The sequence below is a fragment of the Silene latifolia genome, chromosome Y (genome assembly GCF_048544455.1).
Source record: "Silene latifolia isolate original U9 population chromosome Y, ASM4854445v1, whole genome shotgun sequence".
NCBI classification, from domain to species: Eukaryota; Viridiplantae; Streptophyta; class Magnoliopsida; order Caryophyllales; family Caryophyllaceae; genus Silene; species Silene latifolia.
In genome coordinates, this window is record NC_133538.1 from 194,071,504 (window position 1) to 194,091,470 (window position 19,967).

At 39.6% G+C, this 19,967-nt stretch overlaps 1 protein-coding gene and 1 long non-coding RNA gene across 5 annotated transcripts; one reads left to right on the forward strand and one right to left on the reverse strand.

Annotated features, from left to right (window-relative positions):
* Positions 1-2,778: 2,778 nt before the first annotated feature.
* Positions 2,779-5,603, reverse strand: LOC141634121 (uncharacterized). Of its 3 annotated transcripts, none has more exons than XM_074446416.1 (3): positions 4,326-5,603; positions 4,032-4,226; positions 2,779-3,795 (listed from the first exon to the last, which is right to left on the reverse strand). In XM_074446416.1, exons 1-3 carry the CDS (start codon positions 5,581-5,583, stop codon positions 3,776-3,778), a joined length of 1,473 nt encoding a protein of 490 aa, XP_074302517.1. In that variant the 5' UTR covers positions 5,584-5,603; the 3' UTR covers positions 2,779-3,775. The 3 variants fall into 3 exon arrangements, with proteins under 3 accessions (XP_074302517.1, XP_074302516.1, XP_074302515.1); XM_074446415.1 differs by having other exon boundaries at positions 4,032-4,244; XM_074446414.1 differs by having other exon boundaries at positions 4,032-5,603.
* An 11,964-nt stretch (positions 5,604-17,567) lies between these two features.
* Positions 17,568-18,480, forward strand: LOC141633427 (uncharacterized). Of its 2 annotated transcripts, none has more exons than XR_012538198.1 (3): positions 17,568-17,676; positions 17,753-17,810; positions 18,309-18,480. It is a non-coding gene; the product is annotated as an uncharacterized LOC141633427 (long non-coding RNA). The 2 variants fall into 2 exon arrangements; XR_012538199.1 differs by having other exon boundaries at positions 17,568-17,671.
* Positions 18,481-19,967: the final 1,487 nt, after the last annotated feature.

A 19,967-nucleotide genomic window follows, 5' to 3' on the forward strand; every position in this document is an offset into this window, starting at 1 on the left:
GTATGAACGTGCCCAATTTTATGCTAAATCGCCTTTAAGTAGCCAATATCGTATATTTAACGGTTTTTACGGATTTGCGTGATTCAACCTTTTAAAATCACAATAAATTACATAAATTCATATTTATGCACAAGTTAATTACCCTAACCTCTTAGGACTCAAAATTAGTCTCCACTAACTATTTGACTATAATTAACTCATATTTCTTAAAATTGTTCATTAATGGACCTAAAATTACAATAAAATGCTATAAACTTCAAATAAATCACAAAAATTCCAAATAAATCAAAATTTGAAATTTAAACTTATGAACATTCTGGAAAAATACCATGACACTCATAATGTTCAAAACTTAGGTTAAAATTTCGTAAAATTATCGGAAAAACTATGTTGCGGTTTATCGGATTTATCAATAATAATCATAAAAACATGAGAAAAATTATATTCATCAACTTTTCAATTTTAGATCTAAAAAAGATAATAAAATGCAACATGTGACGTTTTTTCTTAGTCATGGAGTATGTTTTAGGAATTATTCACTAATTAAGTCACTATTTATGCTATTTTTCATCAAAAATTCATAAATCATGCATAAAGACTTCAATATAGCCTATTAATTTACACACATCTTGTAAAATTGCATGTGACAACATACTAAATTTCTATGACCAGATTCGAAATTTATCTCATATTAACCTATTTTTCTTCTAAATCCGATTTTAAACATGAAAAATCCATATTTTGAGCATAAGAACTCCAAAAATTCTGAAAATTTACAGGTCATATCAAAATAAAACATGTGATAACATATCCAAAAATTACTGGAAAATACGAAGTTTATCCAATTTTAGTCCGAAAATGACATTTTAATCATAAAATCATATTTTTAATGCCATTATTATATAAGATGAACAATAAAAATCCATAAATTAACCAAAATATCCTAAATACATTTTAGGACCAGAAACTTTAACATGCATAAATTTATTTCGTGATATATCATAATAACACAAATTTACAAGTTTTATATGTTAATCGTATAACTCGGAAAAACTATAACCGATTTGCATGCAAATAACCAAGGCTCTTGATACCGCTTGTTGGAAATCTTGATCTCTTTACTAACATATTCATATATGTTTTAATTTTAATTTAGTCATAAAATTAAAAGGGGATCTTATGCATGCAAACAATAAGCAAAATAAGGAAGAAATCTTCATTCTTACATTGATGTTTCGGATCAAAGGGCACAAGAGAGTTCTTCTACTCTCTTGTTCTTGAGCTTTCCTTAATTGTATGAACAAGGATTCAAGTGTAGAATCCCTCCCAAGGAATTATACCCAAGGTAACAACTTAATAAAATTAATATTATTATTACTAGAACAATATTAATTTTGTGTAAAAATTGACCCAAAAATTATTTGGTCTCTCAACAATTTCGGTCAAGAGAGAGGGAGGAGGAGGAAGATGTTATCACTCTAAAATTCTTATTTTTAGATGTTAAAACAATGAATGATACACTAGTGAATATCTTAGTGTATATTAGGTAAAATAAGAAGAAAAACCCATGGTATTTTCCTTCTCAAAACCGGGTGGAAGGGGGGAAAGGAAGGAGCCAATGCATGCACAAGGTTGCCTTCACAAGAACAAGTAGGCTTGCATGGCTAGTATTAGGCAAACATGATTATGTTTACCACTAACATAATTAACCTAATATTTTCCTAATCCTCTCCAATATTTCGGTTATAATAGATAAAATAGATTCCATTTTATCTTTGTCAATTTGTCAATTTGTCACATGTCATATGTCACATGAAATTGTTATGCATTTTTAACATATTAAAAATCAACGCATTAATAAAAATACGTCATACACAAAATCGACTTAGTAATTCACAATTACTTGTACCAAAATAATTTACCAATTATAAATCACAACATCTTGTATTTATAATAATATATTCATTCAAATGCAATTGTTTCCTTAAACAATAATTTCATCTAAGTAATAAAACAATTCGATTACTTAGACCGTATCTTATTTAATCAAATTTCAATAAGACACGTAAATTTAACTTCCAAAATCGTCCGTCAATTTTAACTAATTTAATTGACCCGTATCGTCATACGATCAATTAAATGATCAATTAAGAGTGTTACCCTATAGGCATGTATGAAAGTTATTTGGCTTGATCCTCCATAACATAGGAGGTAAACTATATATATGAGAAAATATATGAGTTACAAGACTCTTGAGTATCCTTGGGTTACATTATTACAAGACCCTTGGGATACATTACATTATTACACCCCCTCAATCTGTGCGGGGGGAACAACGCGGAGATTGGATCGTAAAAATTCAAAACGTTGACCACTAAGACTCTTAGTAAACAAATCGGCTAACTGATATTGAGTAGGTACATAACGAACTATCAAGTCACCATGTGCAACCCTTTCACGAACAAAATGATAATCAATATCGATGTGCTTGCTGCGATCATGTTGAATTGGATTCACGGCAAGATAAGAAGTAGAGACATTATCGCAAAATAGGGTGACACGACGAGGAAGAAGAATACCCAACTCAGCAAGTATAGACCGAATCCAGATAGTTTCTTGAACCGTGTAAGCAACAGCTCGATACTCGGCTTCAGTCGAGGATTTGGAGACAGTCGGCTGCTTTTTGGAGCGCCAGGAAATGAGATTGTCCCCAAAAAATACAGTGTAACCTGTGGTCGAACGGGAGCTGTCAGGACAGCCTGCCCAATCTGCATCAGAGCTCGACTTCAAAGGACGAGTAGACACTAGAGTGGAATATGGAAAATCAGACTCATGAAAAATAACATTACGACTAACGTAAACCCGTCCTGTCGTAGGGTCAAGGCATCGATATCCTTTATAAGTAGCTGCATACCCCAAGAAGACACAATGTACTGAGCGTGGGGCAAGTTTGTTTGATGGTTTTGCAACAAAATTTGGAAAGCAACTACATCCAAATACCCGAAGAAATGAGTAGTCAGGCTGTTTTTGAAACAATATTTCATAAGGAGTGGCACCTTTCAAAACAGGAGTAGGCAATCGATTATGAATATAGGTAGCTGTATAAACAGCGTCCACCCAAAATTGAGCTGGAAGCCTAGCATCAATGAGCATAGTACGAGCAAGCTCAATTAAGTGACGATGTTTACGTTCAGCAACCCCATTTTGTTGTTGTGTGTCGGGGCACGATTTTCGAAAAGAAATACCACAAGAGGAAAAATGATCAAGTAAAGACTTGTTGTCAAATTCTCGTCCCCCGTCACTTTGAAAATATTTAATCTTGGTATCAAATAAATTTTCAACCAGCCTTTGAAACAAAATGAATTGGCTGAACATGTCGGATTTTTTCTTAAGAGGATAAATCCAAGTGTAACGAGAAAAATCATCAACAAAGCAAACATAATATTTAAAACCAAGATTAGACATAACCGGAGATTGCCATAAATCAGAATGAACCAGTTGTAGAGGTTTATCAAAAGAGAGAATTACATCCTTGAAAGGTAATCGATGCGACTTGCCCAAACGACATGAAACACAATTATGAGAAAAACTAGTGGCACTAGTAATGGCCTTATTCTTTTGTAAGACACCTAAGACTCGATCACCACAATGGCCAAGACGACGATGCCACACAGGACCAGGAGCAGACACGGAGACAAAGGCAACGTGAGACGGCGGGACGGACTTGGAAAAGGTGAGAGGATAGACACTACCACGACTAGAGGCTTGAAGAAGGTCAGCTCCCGTAGTTCGATCCTTAACACAAACACGAGACTTGTCAAAATTGACTATACAATCATTATCTTGACACAACTTTTGAACAGACAACAAGTTAAACTTAATGTTAGGGACATGAAGAACCGATTTTAGATGAAGAGGTTTGGCCTTAGAATTGAGTGTGATATTGCCAACATGACGAATGGGAATTTCAGTACCATTAGCTACTTTAACACGAACTTGACCAGTGTAAGGAGCTTTATATAATAAAATACCTTCGTTATTTGTCATGTGAGAAGCAGCCCCGGAGTCTGGATACCAGACGGCATCATTATTTTCACCCGAGGGTAAAACCATAGCTGGAGCAGACGTTTGAGTATAGCGAGAGGGACATGAAGCACCGGTATGACCTGTGTGATAACAAATTTGACAAACGACAGGAGGAGGGGCCGAACCTAACACTCCCTCAACTGATGAATTTGAATTTCCTGTAGGCATACCATTAGTACCACAAGATGATAAAGCCACAACACTATTCGATGACACAGCTGAATTACATAAAACTGTACCTGAGGCGTTGTTTTGAGCCGGAAGAGCCGAAGTATTTTGTTTGGTTCCACCTTGCTGCCCAGACTGTCCACGGCCACGATTATTGTTGTTATTCCAACGTCCCTTGTTCCAACGTCCTCCCCCTCTATTATTGTTGTTATTTCGCCAGCCACTATTATTGTTGTTGTTAGTTTTATTGGAAGTGTTTGGAGCAGCCTGCTTTTGAGATGGAGTAGAGGAGGACCCGTTGTTGGTAGTGGCAGTGGCAAAGGCCTGATGGCTAGTAACACCGTTGTCCTGATTTTTCAGAAATTTGACCCGTTGTTCTTGGACTAGTAATCTAGCACGCAGGTCATCAAAAGTAATAGAACCCGGAAATTGAGTAATGACAGTAACTAACGTCTCATAATCGGATCCTAGACCTTGCACTACATACTGTAGTAAATCTTGGTTCGAGACGGGTGAATTAATGGCAGCAAGTGAATCAACAATTAATTTAATTTCACGAAGATAGTGTTCCATAGATTGATTTTCATCTTTAGACATGTTAGATAACAGCCGTTTTAACTCCATTGAGCGAGCCATACTAGCAGACATAAAACGTACTTGCAAGCGTTCCCAAATACTAGCAGAGAAGCGAACATCATGTACCTCAACAAGAGTATCACGAGATAAAGTAGCAAAAATCCATGATCTGACAGTTTGATCAAGTTTAAGCCAATAGGAATATTCAGGATTAATGACCTGATTGTGATTAACATCAAACGTATAAGTAGACGGGATGGGAATAGACCCATCAATCATCCCAAGCAAGCCATGAGACACCAGAAACGATTCAAATTGCGTCCGCCAAGGCAAATAATCTTCAACCACAGACAACTCAGTAGTGACTATATTTTTAACATTAGGAGTAGAGTATACCAGAGTATTGGCAATGGTTGAGAGAGAGGGACGGAGAGGATTGAATCCTGGCGGGGTGGCAGTGCGCGAACTACCAATTGACCCAGAAAGCGGCGGCAGGACGAGACCGATGGACCCGGCTAGAGTCGGACCACCAAAACGGGTGGAGGAGGACGGAGCTGACGGGTTTTGAATTCCTACCGGAGCCGTGAATAGTTGCCGCGTCACCGGCGATGTGGGTGTCCACGAAAAAGGAGGAGGCATCATCACAGTCGTGGACGGGAGAGACGCCGTGGAGATGACGGATGACTGAGTCACAGATCTTGGGGTCTGATTAAGTGAGGTGGGGCTTGATTGGATAATAGAAGAGGAGATCATGGAAGTTGATGAGTTTGAAGAACTCATGGCAGCGGAAATAAGGTTACCAGGATTAGATTTAGTATTAGATTTTCCCTTTTTTTTTTGTTTGTTTGTTTATATTTTAAAAGAGAAGATCTTATTAGCCTGATACCATATGAAATTTATTTGGCTTGATCCTCCATAACATAGGAGGTAAACTATATATATGAGAAAATATATGAGTTACAAGACTCTTGAGTATCCTTGGGTTACATTATTACAAGACCCTTGGGATACATTACATTATTAGTATGACCTAAGGGGATCAACTGGTCACCACCATCTCACGACAGTAATGTCAAACTCTAGTCAGCCAATCATTACCGATATGTGTAGACCAGTTGACAGTAAAAATACTTCCCAATTGTATTCTTTAAAATGAGACTTAAACATGTGATCATCATGATCAACAGTTGTGATCGCATTATTGTCGGAGGACACATATTCCAACACAAACCACATGTGAGGACGCATAAAGACATAAACCATATTATGACATCATGCGAATCATAGATCCATTATAACCACGACATATGGGAACGGACCAAACAACAAACCACAATATATAGAATGAACGCCGTTAGAGCGATTAACGAACCGCCTCTAACTAATGGAGCGATTAACGAACTGCCTCCATTCAATGGTATGTGGGGTAATATCCGTATAAGACCCTTTAAATTTAGGACTATAACGTAAATTTAACATGTGAAATATGGTCATAAACGAAATACAATGAAAAACGATTAAGCACAAGAATTAACCTTCGGTCCTAGTGCAATTCGGCAATGAGAGATCAAAGTAGACCTCCTCCTAATTGTTGCACCCAAGATCGTCTAAGAATATGCCCTTGTGCTAGAAATGCGTTCTCTAATTGCCTTGAAATATTGAGAGACTTGATGTGAGTTTTTTGAGATGTGAGATCTAGGTTTCAGAGAGAAATGATCTCCAAAACCCTAGTTTCTTTGCAAATGAAATGACTAGGTTACAAAGGAGAGGGAACCTCTCCTTTTGTTAGCCTCGGTCCGCGGGTCACTAGAGGAGGGAGTGGGCTTTCCACTTTCTCCTCATTTAACTCGTGATCCGACTCGTCTCGCTAAAATGTATATGACGCGGTTTTTATTATAAACTGTCATCGGTTATCGGTTATTAATACATCGACTAATAACACGGATTAGTTGAAATATTAATACATGTCCGACAAAGACAATATTGTATAATTAATTCAATATACATTAATCAAATATAAATCGTTTATATTTAATTTACGAATTAACTGTTTAATTCGCCTTAGCCCATTTTATTTAATCCGTATAAAATATCTCAACATCACATTTTGACTAATTACTAGTCAAATAACTCGGACTAACTGGTTAGTCAAAATTCGCATCAATATGACTGTATTTTCATACTGTCACGTCTCTCAAACGTATCCTATAGGTGTGACTTTTAGGGACCAGTTGATCATCGCCATCTGTATGACAATAACGTCAAACTTATCTAGCAAGCCAACCGTTATTGATAAACGTGGATCAACTGATAATAATACCAAAAGTATGCCCTTTGATCCTTTTAGAGATTTATAAGTCCTTGCACTAATTGTTAAGGACACCAACCCCAACAAGCTCCCACTTGTCCGTACAAGTGTATGTGCAATGACGTTATCCGCACTAACTGGAGGACACAGCTCCAACAAACTCCCACTTGTCCGTACAAGTGTATGTGCGATAACCGATTCTCATATTCATTTAAAATTTCTCCCACTCAATGTAAAACAATTTACAGATTCGGATCCGCAAAGGTCGTATTTTACAATCGATCTGTATCATGAGTGGTTTCCCCGACTAGAGAGTAACTTAACTGATAAAACGAATCCGTATCCGAGCATGGCCATGCATTTCGATTCTGACTCCTCGAGTGGCCCCGAGAAATATCGAGTACCGATAAAGGCTGAATATTTCCTTCAACTCGACTCCTTCCGATCTAAGCACATCATGCGAAATGACCAGAAAAAAATCTACTTGGCCCCCTGTTACGGATGACCGTGAGAAAGAAACCAAAGTCACCCAAAATCTGCCTTAGTCTCAAGAGACAGTCGATAGTCAAAAGAATCGACTCTTAGGATCACCATGGAGGTCCTATCCACGACCGGGCACCGAATGTTATAAAACATTTAGAACTCCACGTCGATGTCACAATTGTGTCCTACGAGAAATCCGTATAACTCGCCTCTGTGATTGGTCATTCAACCGTTTGACTTATGGCTCGTTGAACCCACCATCAACCAACGTCACAAAATATTTACCTTGAGTTATCAGCTCACGTGGGCAATTAAGGACCAAAAATATAATGTTTGTTCAGTTCACTTTGTGGTGTTCAAAAATTTTCGTACAATTCCACATGAAAAACAAAATATATATAAATATCAAAACGATGATGTTGTATAGAGTACAAAAAGAATGAATCTAATCCATAAAAGAGTACTATAACTCAGGAACACGTTTAATTCCCATGGAAAGAACGTGCCCTTCATGCTTATCTTGTCGTAATGGTTTAGTGAGAGGATCTGCTATGTTATCATCTGTAGCAATCTTTTCTATCACTACTTCCTTTTGCTCCACGTAATCTCGGATTAGATGAGCTTTCCGTTGTACATGTCTAGACTTGTTGCTAGACTTTGGCTCCTTAGCTTGGAAGATGGCACCACTATTGTCGCAATAGATGGTGATCGGGTCATTCGAACTAGGCACTACAGATAGTCCATGTAAGAATTGACGCATCCATATCGCTTCCTTTGTAGCTTCGGACGCGGCATAGTACTCGGACTCGATCGTAGAATCTGCTGTAACAGATTTGTTTGGAACTCTTCCGGTGATCAGCGCCATTAAGAGTAAAAACGAATCCAGACTGAGATTTCGAGTCATCTCGATCCGTTTGGAAGCTAGCATCTGCGTAACCGGTTGCGCATAGCTTTTGAGGGCCACCATAAGTCAATGCCCAATCTTTAGTCCTCCGTAGGTACTTAAGAATGTTCTTGATGCCAGCTAATGTGATTCACCCGGATCTTTGTTGGAATCGACTTGTCATACTCAATGCATATGCCACGTCCGGACGTGTGCATATCATGGCATACATGATTGATCCTATAGCCGAAGCATAAGGAATCCGTGTCATGCGCTCTTTCTCTTCCGGTGTCTCTGGTGCCTGAGACTTGCTCAAATGCACCCCTGGAGCCATAGGAAGAAACCCCTTTTTGGAGTTAGTCATCTTCGAATCTCTCTAGGACTTTGTCTATGTAAGACTCTGACCGAGAGATAACATCCGACGTGATCTATCTCGATAGATACGGATGCCCAAAATTCTTTGTGCCTCACCCAGATCTTTCATCTGGAAATGGTTCTTCAACCATACTTTCACCGAAGTTAAGAGAGGTATGTCATTCCCAATCAGGAGTATGTCGTCAACATACAATATTAGAAAGACAATCTTGCTCCCACTCGACTTGATATACAGACATGGTTCCTCGACCGATCGAATGAATCCATTTTCTTTTATCACTTGGTCGAAGCGATGATTCCAACTCCGAGATGCTTGCTTAAGTCCATAAATAGAACGCTTAAGCTTGCACACTTTCTTAGGATTTTCAGGATCAATGAAACCTTCGGGTTGTACCATGTACAACTCTTCCTCCAAAAACCGTTTAAGAAGGCGGTTTTCACATCCATTTGCCAAATTTCATAGTCATGAAAAGCGGCGATCGCTAAGATAATCCGAATGGAACGCAAGATGACTACGGGTGCAAAGATCTCATCATAGTGCAAACCTGGCACTTGGGTGAAACCTTTAGCAACTAGTCGTGCTTTATAGATATCTTGTTGTCCTTCCACAGAATGCTTTATCTTGTAAAGCCATTTGCATTGAAGGGGACGAACCTTAGCAGGTAAGTCAACAAGATCCCACACGTTGTTCTCATACATGGAGTCCATCTCGGATTGCATGGCCTCAAGCCATAGCTTTGAGTCAGAACTAGTCATGGCACCTTTATAGGTTGCGGGTTCACTACTCGTTAAGAGTAGAATGTCATCTATGTCATGTTCCTCGACCATACCAATGTATCTGTCCGGAGGAATAGAGACTCTTCCCGACCTCCTAGGTTTCTCAGAATATTAACGCAGCCGGGATTGAAGGAACTGGTTCCTCCAATGGTTGCTCGGTAGTTGGTTCTGGAATCTCCGACAGTTCGAAGGTTCTATCACTCTTTGCATTCTCGAGAAATTCCTTCTCTAAGAATGTCGCACTAGCCGCAACAAAAACACGTTGTTCGGTTGGCGAATAGAAGTAATGACCAAGTGTTCCTTTAGGATAGCCTATAAAGTATGTCTTGACCGATCGCGGGCCGAGCTTATCCTCGTGTCTCCACTTGACATAAGCCTCGCAGCCCCAAACCCGTATAAAGGACAAGTTAGGGACCGTTCCTTTCCATAGTTCATATGGAGTCTTGTTAACGACTTTAGACGGACTTCGGTTAAGTATTAGAGCAGTGACATAAGAGCATAACCCCATAATGAATCGTAATACCGTGTGACTCATCATGGATCGAACCATATAAAGAAGTGTTCGATTTCTCCGTTCGGACACACCATTCAACTGAGGTGTTCCAGGTGGAGTTAACTGTAAGGCAATCCCACAGTCCTTAAGGTGTTGATCAAACTCGTGAGAAAGATACTCGCCACCACGATCTGAACGCAGTGTTTTAATCTTTCTACCCAGAGGTTCGTAGACTCGTTCGGTATTCTTTGAATTTCTCAAAGGATTCACTTTTGTGCTTCATTAAGTAGACATAGCCATATCTACTTAAATCGTCCGTGAAAGTGATGAAATACCTATAGCCTTCTCGTGCGGTGATTGACATAGGCCCACACACATCCGTATGTATGAGTCCTGATAGGTCGCAGCGCGCATTCCAACACCTTTGAAGGAAATACGAGTCATCTTACCGATGAGACATGATTCACACGTGCCAAATGATTGAAAATCAAAGGCCGAGATAGCTCCATTTTTGATGAGCTGTTTTACGCGTTTCTCATTAATGTGTCCCATACGGCAGTGCCATAGATACGTTTGATCTTTGTCACCAACCTTTAACTTTTTATTCATTACGTGTAATATTTCGGTGGTCTGATCTAAAACATAAATTCCATTCATGGAGACTGCCTTGCCGTAAATCATATCGTGTAATGAGAAAATGCAAGTATTATTCTCTATTACAAATGAAAATCCAAGTTTATCAAGTGCGTAAACCGAAATAATGTTTTTAGAAAGATGGTACATAATAGCGAGTTATATAAAAATAACTCAAATCCGCTAGGAAGCTGGATCACATATGTTCCCCTCGAGACGGCAGCCACTCGTGCTCCATTCCCGACACGCAGTCCACCTCACCCTTTACGAGGGGTTCGATGTTTTGAGCCCCCGCACATGATTACACGAGATGAGAACCACAACCAAAGTATCTAGTACCCAAGTTCCGTAACTTGCGTGGTTAATCTCAATCATATGAATAAAAGTAGAAGGAGAAGACATACCAACAGGTTTAACGCGACCTGCTTTTATGTCCTCATGATAAACAGGACATGTACGCCTCCAATGCCCAGTCTTGTGGCAATGATGGCATTCCATGTTTTCATTCTTGTTCTTTGTCGCGCCTGATGAGGTGCTCGACTCACCAGGTCCACTCTTTCCTGAACTTGACTTCTTAAACTTCGCCTTACCTACTGCTAGGTCTGCTTTAGCTTTGCCCTTACCCTTGCCCTTGTTTGACACAACGAGAACATCCTGTTTCATGCTCCCACTGAACTTCATGTCCTTCTCGGTCTGTACGAGAAGGGAGTGCAGTTCATGGGGACTTTTCTTCAAATCATTCATATAGTAATTCACTCTAAAGAGTGCAAAACCATCGTGGAGTGAATGAAGCATGCGGTCAATCACAATGTTCTCGCTGATTTTACAATCAAGCGTCTCCAGCTTCTTGACATTCTCAATCATGCTGAGAATGTGTGGGCTAACCGGTTGGCCCTTTCTGGAGTTTCGCATCAAAGAAGCGAGTGGTATGCTCATAGGTCACGATTCTCGGTGCTTTCGAGAATTCCTTAGTGAGCGTGGTGAAAATCTTGTTTGCACCATGGGCTATGAAGCGTTTCTGCAAATTGGGTTCCATTGCAAAAATGAGTACGTTTTTAATCGCACCCGCTTCCATACAGAAATCGTTAAATTTGGCGATCTCATTAGCTCTAGCCGTGGGACCTGGGTTTGGCGGGATGGGCTCAATTAGATATTTGAGCTTTCCGTCGCCAGCGGCAGATTCCGTAATGCCGCCTCCCGGTCCCGCGAAGTTTGATCCATTATTCTTCGATCGAGTAGACCGATTCATCCGATTCATGAAGATCCGAAGCCGGACTCACGGTCCAATGTGGCACTTGGCATTGGGTCGTTAGTAGGACCAACCATTTCGTTATAGCAGTTTAAAAATTCGTGTTCTACATCGAAAAAGAAAGAAAAAACAAAAACGAAATAAGCAACTCATCGAGGTGATTTAAGTCTATTTAAAATGTATTTTAACGTGTAGACTCAAGCACTTGCATAATTGATCTTCCTCAAGAATGATACAAGTGATCCCAAGACTCAATTTCCGTAAATTGATAAGCCAACTGTTTAGCTAATTCTTCCGTTAGAACTCTTGGTCGATAGATTTCTGTAAATCCTATCTATAGTCCACCATGATCACAGGATCGTACGAGTGACCATAGTGTTGAGATAAAATAGGTCAATCGGTTCCAACTTACCCGACGTAGAAGGGGTCATATTATGCCTACCAACGAAGAAGGGACTCATTGGAGTTTGACCTATAAAGACCGTTCTCAATTTTGTTTATACGAGGAAGATCCCATCAACTTAATTTTAATTCATTTTAAGTGAACAAATAACTAGCGTCTGCGTGAATGAATTAATTTAGGTGATGGCTTAGCATAGATCGTGTGACATGAGAATGTCAAAGAAAACTAACTCGTGACCTCTATATGTGTCAGTTTTCATGCAATAATTAGGTGGTTTGGTTTTAGGCGGAATATGATGCAAATTATCGTTACGAAAAATCAATAAAAGAATGCAATACGTAAATAAAATTCCTAGTGTGGCCTATCCTAGTAAAAAAAACATAATACAACTTTGGAATCCACCGTTGGACCCGAAAAGCTTGTCTTGATGTTCCATCTTTGACCTTGCAGCGGGAGTGAGCATCCGATCTCCATCTTTGGTCTTCTCAAAAATTACAATTTAAAATTTACAAATATAAACCTATTTACATTCTAAATACGAAAACTGTAATTACAAGTGAAAAATCCAAAATCGGAGATACGAGATCTCAAAATACAACCAAGACCGTGTTCCATCATTACGGTAACACGTTCTACTAAGGCCACACTAAGTTACAACCGTTTGTAAAAATGAATAAATACGTAATAAAAGCATTCAAAAGCATTCAAAATTAACGATAAATAAAATGCATTAACTAAAACAAATTTATTCGTGACATAATTCCGTAATTATGTTAAATTTATCCAAACCACCTTTTAACGATTAAAATTTATGTGATAAAACTGCTTCTATCAGTTTAATTTTAATCTATTACAATCCGTTACTTTAAATACGCTTTAAAATAACTCAATGGTACGTGTGTGAACCGTTTCACAATCATAGCGAGTGTACAATATCCGTATAAAGTACATATTAAGGCCAAAAGAAAATTTAAAACAAAAAGAATAAATTTTCAAAGTCGCAGAATAAAAATCCTCGATCCGAGACATGAGTGCTCGATCGAGGAACAAAAGGGCTCGATCGATGAATCGCTAGTCGATCGAGAGGTATGCTAATCAGAAAGTACTCAATCGACAAGATCGGAGGTCGATCGAGGGCCTTTATCAAGAAATCGCCGATCGAGTACGAGGACTTCTCGATCGAGCGGTGGGGTTTTAAACAGAGGTCGATCGAGTATCGCAATTACTCGATCGAGCAAAAACAACAAGGAAGGGCTCTCGATCGAGTAGAAACATGCTCGATTGAGGGCAAAACATTCTCGAAAAACATGAAACCTCGTGAAAACAGTTTTGACGAAACAAAAACATCTCAATTTTGATCAAAACCGCATCAAAACAATTTTACAATCTGACAAAAGTTGACATATTGCTATAATCTCCGTATAAAATAACAATATGTAAAAGAACAAATCGAAAATAAGATAAATCAACCGTGTAAAAACATGTCACGGTTTCAACAAAAAAACGAAACAACCGTGTATACATGGCACGGTTTTCGAGACAAAACAATCGTTTCAAAATCGTTTTATGAAAAATCACAATGAAAATTTACGTAACCTGGCTCTGATACCACTTGTGGGGTAATATCCGTATAAGACCCTTTAAATTTAGGACTATAACGTAAATTTAACATGTGAAATATGGTCATAAACGAAATACAATGAAAAACGATTAAGCACAAGAATTAACCTTCGGTCCTAGTGCAATTCGGCAATGAGAGATCAAAGTAGACCTCCTCCTAATTGTTGCACCCAAGATCGTCTAAGAATATGCCCTTGTGCTAGAAATGCGTTCTCTAATTGCCTTGCAATATTGAGAGAACTTGATGTGAGTTTTTCGAGATGTGAGATCTAGGTTTCAGAGAGAAATGATCTCCAAAACCCTAGTTTCTTTGCAAATGAAATGACTAGGTTACAAAGGAGAGGGAACCTCTCCTTTTGTTAGCCTCGGTCCGCGGGTCACTAGAGGAGGGAGTGGGCTTTCCACTTTCTCCTCATTTAACTCGTGATCCGACTCGTCTCGCTAAAATGTATATGACGCGGTTTTTATTATAAACTGTCATCAGTTATCGGTTATTAATACATCGACTAATAACACGGATTAGTTGAAATATTAATACATGTCCGACAAAGACAATATTGTATAATTAATTCAATATACATTAATCAAATATAAATCGTTTATATTTAATTTACGAATTAATTGTTTAATTCGCCTTAGCCCATTTTATTTAATCCGTATAAAATATCTCAACATCACATTTTGACTAATTACTAGTCAAATAACTCGGACTAACTGGTTAGTCAAAATTGGCATCAACATGACTGTATTTTCATACTGTCACGTCTCTCAAACGTATCCTATAGGTGTGACTTTTAGGGACCAGTTGATCACCGCCATCTGTATCACAATAACGCCAAACTTATCTAGCAAGCCAACCGTTATTGATAAACGTGGATCAACTAATAATAATACCAAAAGTATGCCCTTTGATCCTTTTAGAGATTTATAAGTCCTTGCACTAACTGTTAAGGACACCAGCCCCAACATGGTATGGGCCAATTAACGAACTGCACCCACAGCGGACCGATTAACGAACTGCATCCACACTATGTATAGCGTATAACCACTGCCTATATGCCAAAGACCTGGCCAGACCTCTCGGTGAAACACAGAGCGATTAACGTACTGCCTCTGCTACACCGAACCACACTCGGGGAACAGAGCGATTAACGAACTGCCTCTGCTACCCCCCGACCATAGACCATAACAAATCCCCGAAGGGTAGCCTTAGTTCATTCCGATAGTATATAACTGATACTATCGTCATCTATACACCAGCCAACCAACAAATGCACAGTTAACTGACTGTACCAATAATGCATGAACAACATCATGACACAACTCATAGAAAAGTATAACTGACTGCCTTACTTATCATAGGAACAAGCGTAAACGATAACATATGCACACATATCGCCATACAATATAACTGAACACCACATACATGTGAAACAAGTGTCAACCATTCAATGTTATAGTACTCCAGCTATACTTTTAACACTAACCATTCAATGTTATAGTACTCCAGCTATAACTTTAACAATACCCTTACCTCATAACTCAACGTATATTAGGTCAGCTATAACATTGACTTCATTAGCCCAATGTTACATTAGCATAGCTATAACGTCGACATGTGACTTAAGTTATAGTAGTTCAATTATAACATTGAGCTATAATCTCAAAGTTATACGTCTTCACCCATAACTTTATCATAACCTCAGAGCTGTACCAACCCAGCTGTAACATTGAGCCACAATCTTAAGGTTATACTAGTTTAGCTATAACTCTAGGTCTTCTAACATACCATCACCAAGCCGCCACTATGGTTTCCATGGGGAACCCCAGCCGCACACCCAAACACCCAAACGGAGCATAGGCAAGATACGTTATGCAATTTAAATAATAAAAACGCATACGTAAACACACAAACACAATTAAACATGATAATAAACAATCAAACGCGTACCAATTATACAAATCAATTATTAAATCATGTAAATTACATCAATTGGCATAAACACAATTAAAGGAAAACACCTAGTTACTTTTTTAGCGAATTAAACCCTAGAGATCGTCTTCCACGATATAGATGTCTTCTCCAGGTGCAGTCTCCACGCCTTTATTGAATCATCCATGTGCCAAAGATAACGAGTCTAATAAATATACTTATATATATAAACTATAAAACTATAAAAATTACGCGAAAACATAAAAACTTACGAAGAAGATAGATAGATCCAAGAAGTAGGATCGATCTAAGCACGAAAGATGATGAAGGGAGGAGGAAGGAGGCGCGGCACGAAACCCTAGGGAGGAGGGGATCTCACGGCACCAAGGGAGGAAGGAGGAGGAGGAGAGAATTAGGTTTAGGATTTTGTGAGAAATAAGAGAAAAGAAAAGCAAGGGTTTGGTTTCCCTTCTTATTTATAGAGAAGGTCGTGGGTTTATTCCAAGCTTAGGTCCAAAACTCACCCATAAACACTAAACCACACGTGAAACCCAAGAAAGAATGGGTCTTCACCGTTTTCGAACCCAACTGGCTAAAAAGACAAGAGACTGATATTTTCCCGGAAAATAAAATATGAAATATGGGAAAATAAAATTAAAGAATTATATTACGGAAATTAGGGGTGTTACAATCCAACCCCCTAAAAAGAAGTTTCGTCCTTGAAACTTGATAAGAGAACTACCTCACTCAAAAAGATGCGGATGCTTCTCTCGCATAGACGCTTCAGTTTCCCAAGTCTCGTGCTCAAACTTTTGACTCCTCCACAGAACCCGAACCAAAGGTACAATATTATTCCTTAGCCTCTTCTCTTGACGTTCCAAAATACGAACATGTCATTACTCATAAGTCAGGTTAGGCCTAACCTCGATAACATCAGCCTGTAGAACATGAAAAGGATCACTGCGATAACGACGCAACTGCGACACATGGAGCACATCGTGAACCTTTGACAAGTTCGGAGGTAAAGCCAACCTATATAGGCTACCTCGCCAACTCTCTCGAGCACCTCATACGGTCCAATGTACTTAGGACTAAGATTGCCCTTAATCCCAAATCTCTTGACACCTTTCATCGGCGAAACCTTAAGAAAAATCTTATCGCCAACCTCAAACTCAATCGGCCTACGCCGCAAGTCTGCATACGTCTTCTGTCGATCCTGGGCTGCCTTAAGCTTCTCACGGATCAACCTTGTAACACCCAGGATTTGTAGGAGCGTTGTTGACCGACCTTGTTGACCAAACAGACCTTAGGAATGATTGGGCGAGGGATCAGACTGGTAATAGGAGACGTTTTGGTTAGTTACTCGACCTAGCTGAGGCCACTCGGCCGAGTATCACCAATACTCGACCGAGTGGAGTCTACTCGGCCGAGTGTTCCTATACTCGACCGAGTATGGCTGCTGTCGACGCGTTAATATAAGTACGAGTTCGCGAGATTCATTTCTATTTTTCCTTATTTCCTCGACAGTTTCTCTTTCTCTAACCCTAGACTATCTTCCTCCTCTATCACTCCATAGCTTCATACCTTAAAGAAATTAGCCTAAACCCCTACCATGGGAATGTCGGGATTCGCGGAGCAAGGAGGACGTGGGTGGTGGTTGTCTATGTCGTCACCGATGTGCAAGGTTAGGTAAGTTGCTGTCTTGTGCCCTTTTGAATGATTATTTGAGTATAGTCGTGTAATAGGATATGGTTATCATTGTTAGGGTGCTTAATGGAGTCGTGCGTGGCTATAAATGGAAGTCTTTCATGCTTTGTTATGAGGTAGGATTTCCTACTCAGTCTACTGTTAATCGATTTGAGATTATGATTGTATTGTGATTCATGGTTATCCGCTGATCATCGGAGTATAAAGGTTGTGGTAATGATGGCGTTGTCATGTGACAGCTGCGATGCTATGATTGGGATTGTGGTGGAGTCACTTGCGGGAGTGGCTTCACACCCTAATTCGCCCTACGTGGAACCCGCCACGGGAGGGGATGTGCACATTAAGGGACAGGGACTGTTAGTCGCTCGTTGAGGAGCTGGACTAGGTGGGGATGGGCTGCGGTCACCCACTGGCGGCGAGGATTACCTGTTGCGATGGGTAATCTGGCAGGGCTACACACTTCGTGTGTAGTCGGTGTTTGTACGAGGTGATGAGTTTGGGATAGTGGGTGATCAGCTATTTACTTTATTGTCTTATCTTATATTTGATTAATCAGTACTGACCCCGTGTTGTTTTGTGGTATCTGCGGTGATCCATTAGGGGATGGTGAGCAGTTGGTTTAGCAGGTATTGTTGATTACTGCTGCTGGGATTGGAGGGATCGAGTCATCACGCTACTGGTCTAGAGTTGTAGAATCACAAGTGTTGCAATTGAACTTTATTTTAGAGACTTGAATAAAATGGTATTGTGACAGATATTCTATTAATGTAATATTGTCCTTGTATTGTCTAATTTGATCTACTTCCTCGGGAAACCGAGATGGTAACTCCGAACGATAGTATTTGATTTTGCAGGAACAGTAAAAAGTTACGACTCCTTCTTTATTTCGAAAAAATTCGACCGAGTAGATGCGAGTACTCGACCGAGTAGGCCAAACTCGGCCGAGTATCAAGTTTCATAACCGAGTACCCATTTTGTAAGAATAATAATCGCTTCTGTTCTTCAATACTCGATCGAGTAAGAAAGGTACTCGACCGAGCAGTGTTCACTCGGCCGAGTATCCTAAACACTCGACCGAGTAGTGAACACTCGGCCGAGTATTCTTAACACTCGACCGAGTGTTTTGTGTGGCTATCTCATGGGTAATACAAAAACCCTATTTTCGTGCCTTTCTTTCTTATTTCCGCCTCCCATCTTCATCTTTCCTTCTCTCTAAAACTCCATACTCTTCCTTCCTCAAGTTTTTGGGTAACATCTTGGCGTCACACTTGTTCTTAAGTGCCCTAAATCAGTTTAAGGTAAGATTTAAACTCAAATTCCTTCATTGTTTCAAAGACTTGGTGTATTAGCATGCCATATTTCGATTTCTTGTTAAAAACAATTGAAAATCAGTCTTAAATTTAGTGATTTTTTTTTTCCGAATTCGACTACATATAGACTTTGTGTACATTTTGGTTGATTATTGTATGAGGTAAAAATCCAATTTCTGAATTCTAGGGTTAGCAAAAACGAAATTTTTCTTATTGTTGATGAGTATTTTCTGATTTGAAGCAATTTGGAAACTTCTCAACTCGAGGCTGGGCAATGTAGCAGTGGACCGGTTGTACCGCCGGTGGAGGCACATCCATCGGTAATTTTTGCTAACTTCGATCATCGTAAGGCTTTTGTGGCTCTTATGCGTCGTCCTTTTAGCCCCACCCGTTGTGTCAACCCTAGTATTCTTGAGACTCTGGGGATTAAGGAGGACATAGTTCATATTTTCAAGATTTTGGGCATGGAGGGGTTGTATCACTTGAGAAAGAAATCCTACCCCCACTTGACCCTAGAGTTTTTGAGTTCTTTTGTGTATGATAAGAAGGGAAAGACCGTCTCTTTTCGTCTCATGAATGAGGATCATGAGCTTACCCTGGATGAGTTGGCTGACCATTTAGGTTTAGAGGCCGAGGAGGATGACTACCTTAGTGACGTGGCCAAGAACAGTGGCGCACCTCAGTACCTTCCTTATTTGACTGGCAGACCCGCTCCTACCGTCAGTGCCATCTTGATTAATGATATCCAGCACGTTTCCCTTCGTATGTTTCTAAGGATGTTGACCTGTCTGCTTTACTCGAGAGAGGACGTGAGTAAGCTCAATTCTCACGAAGTCATGCTCCTTGTGTCCTACCTTAACCTCCACCGCCGGAAACCGTTTTACTACAGTGCTCCTGGCATAGTGTGCGCTAGTCTGGAGCGCATGGCACAGTCTGAGACCCGATTTATTGCTTGCGGGGCCA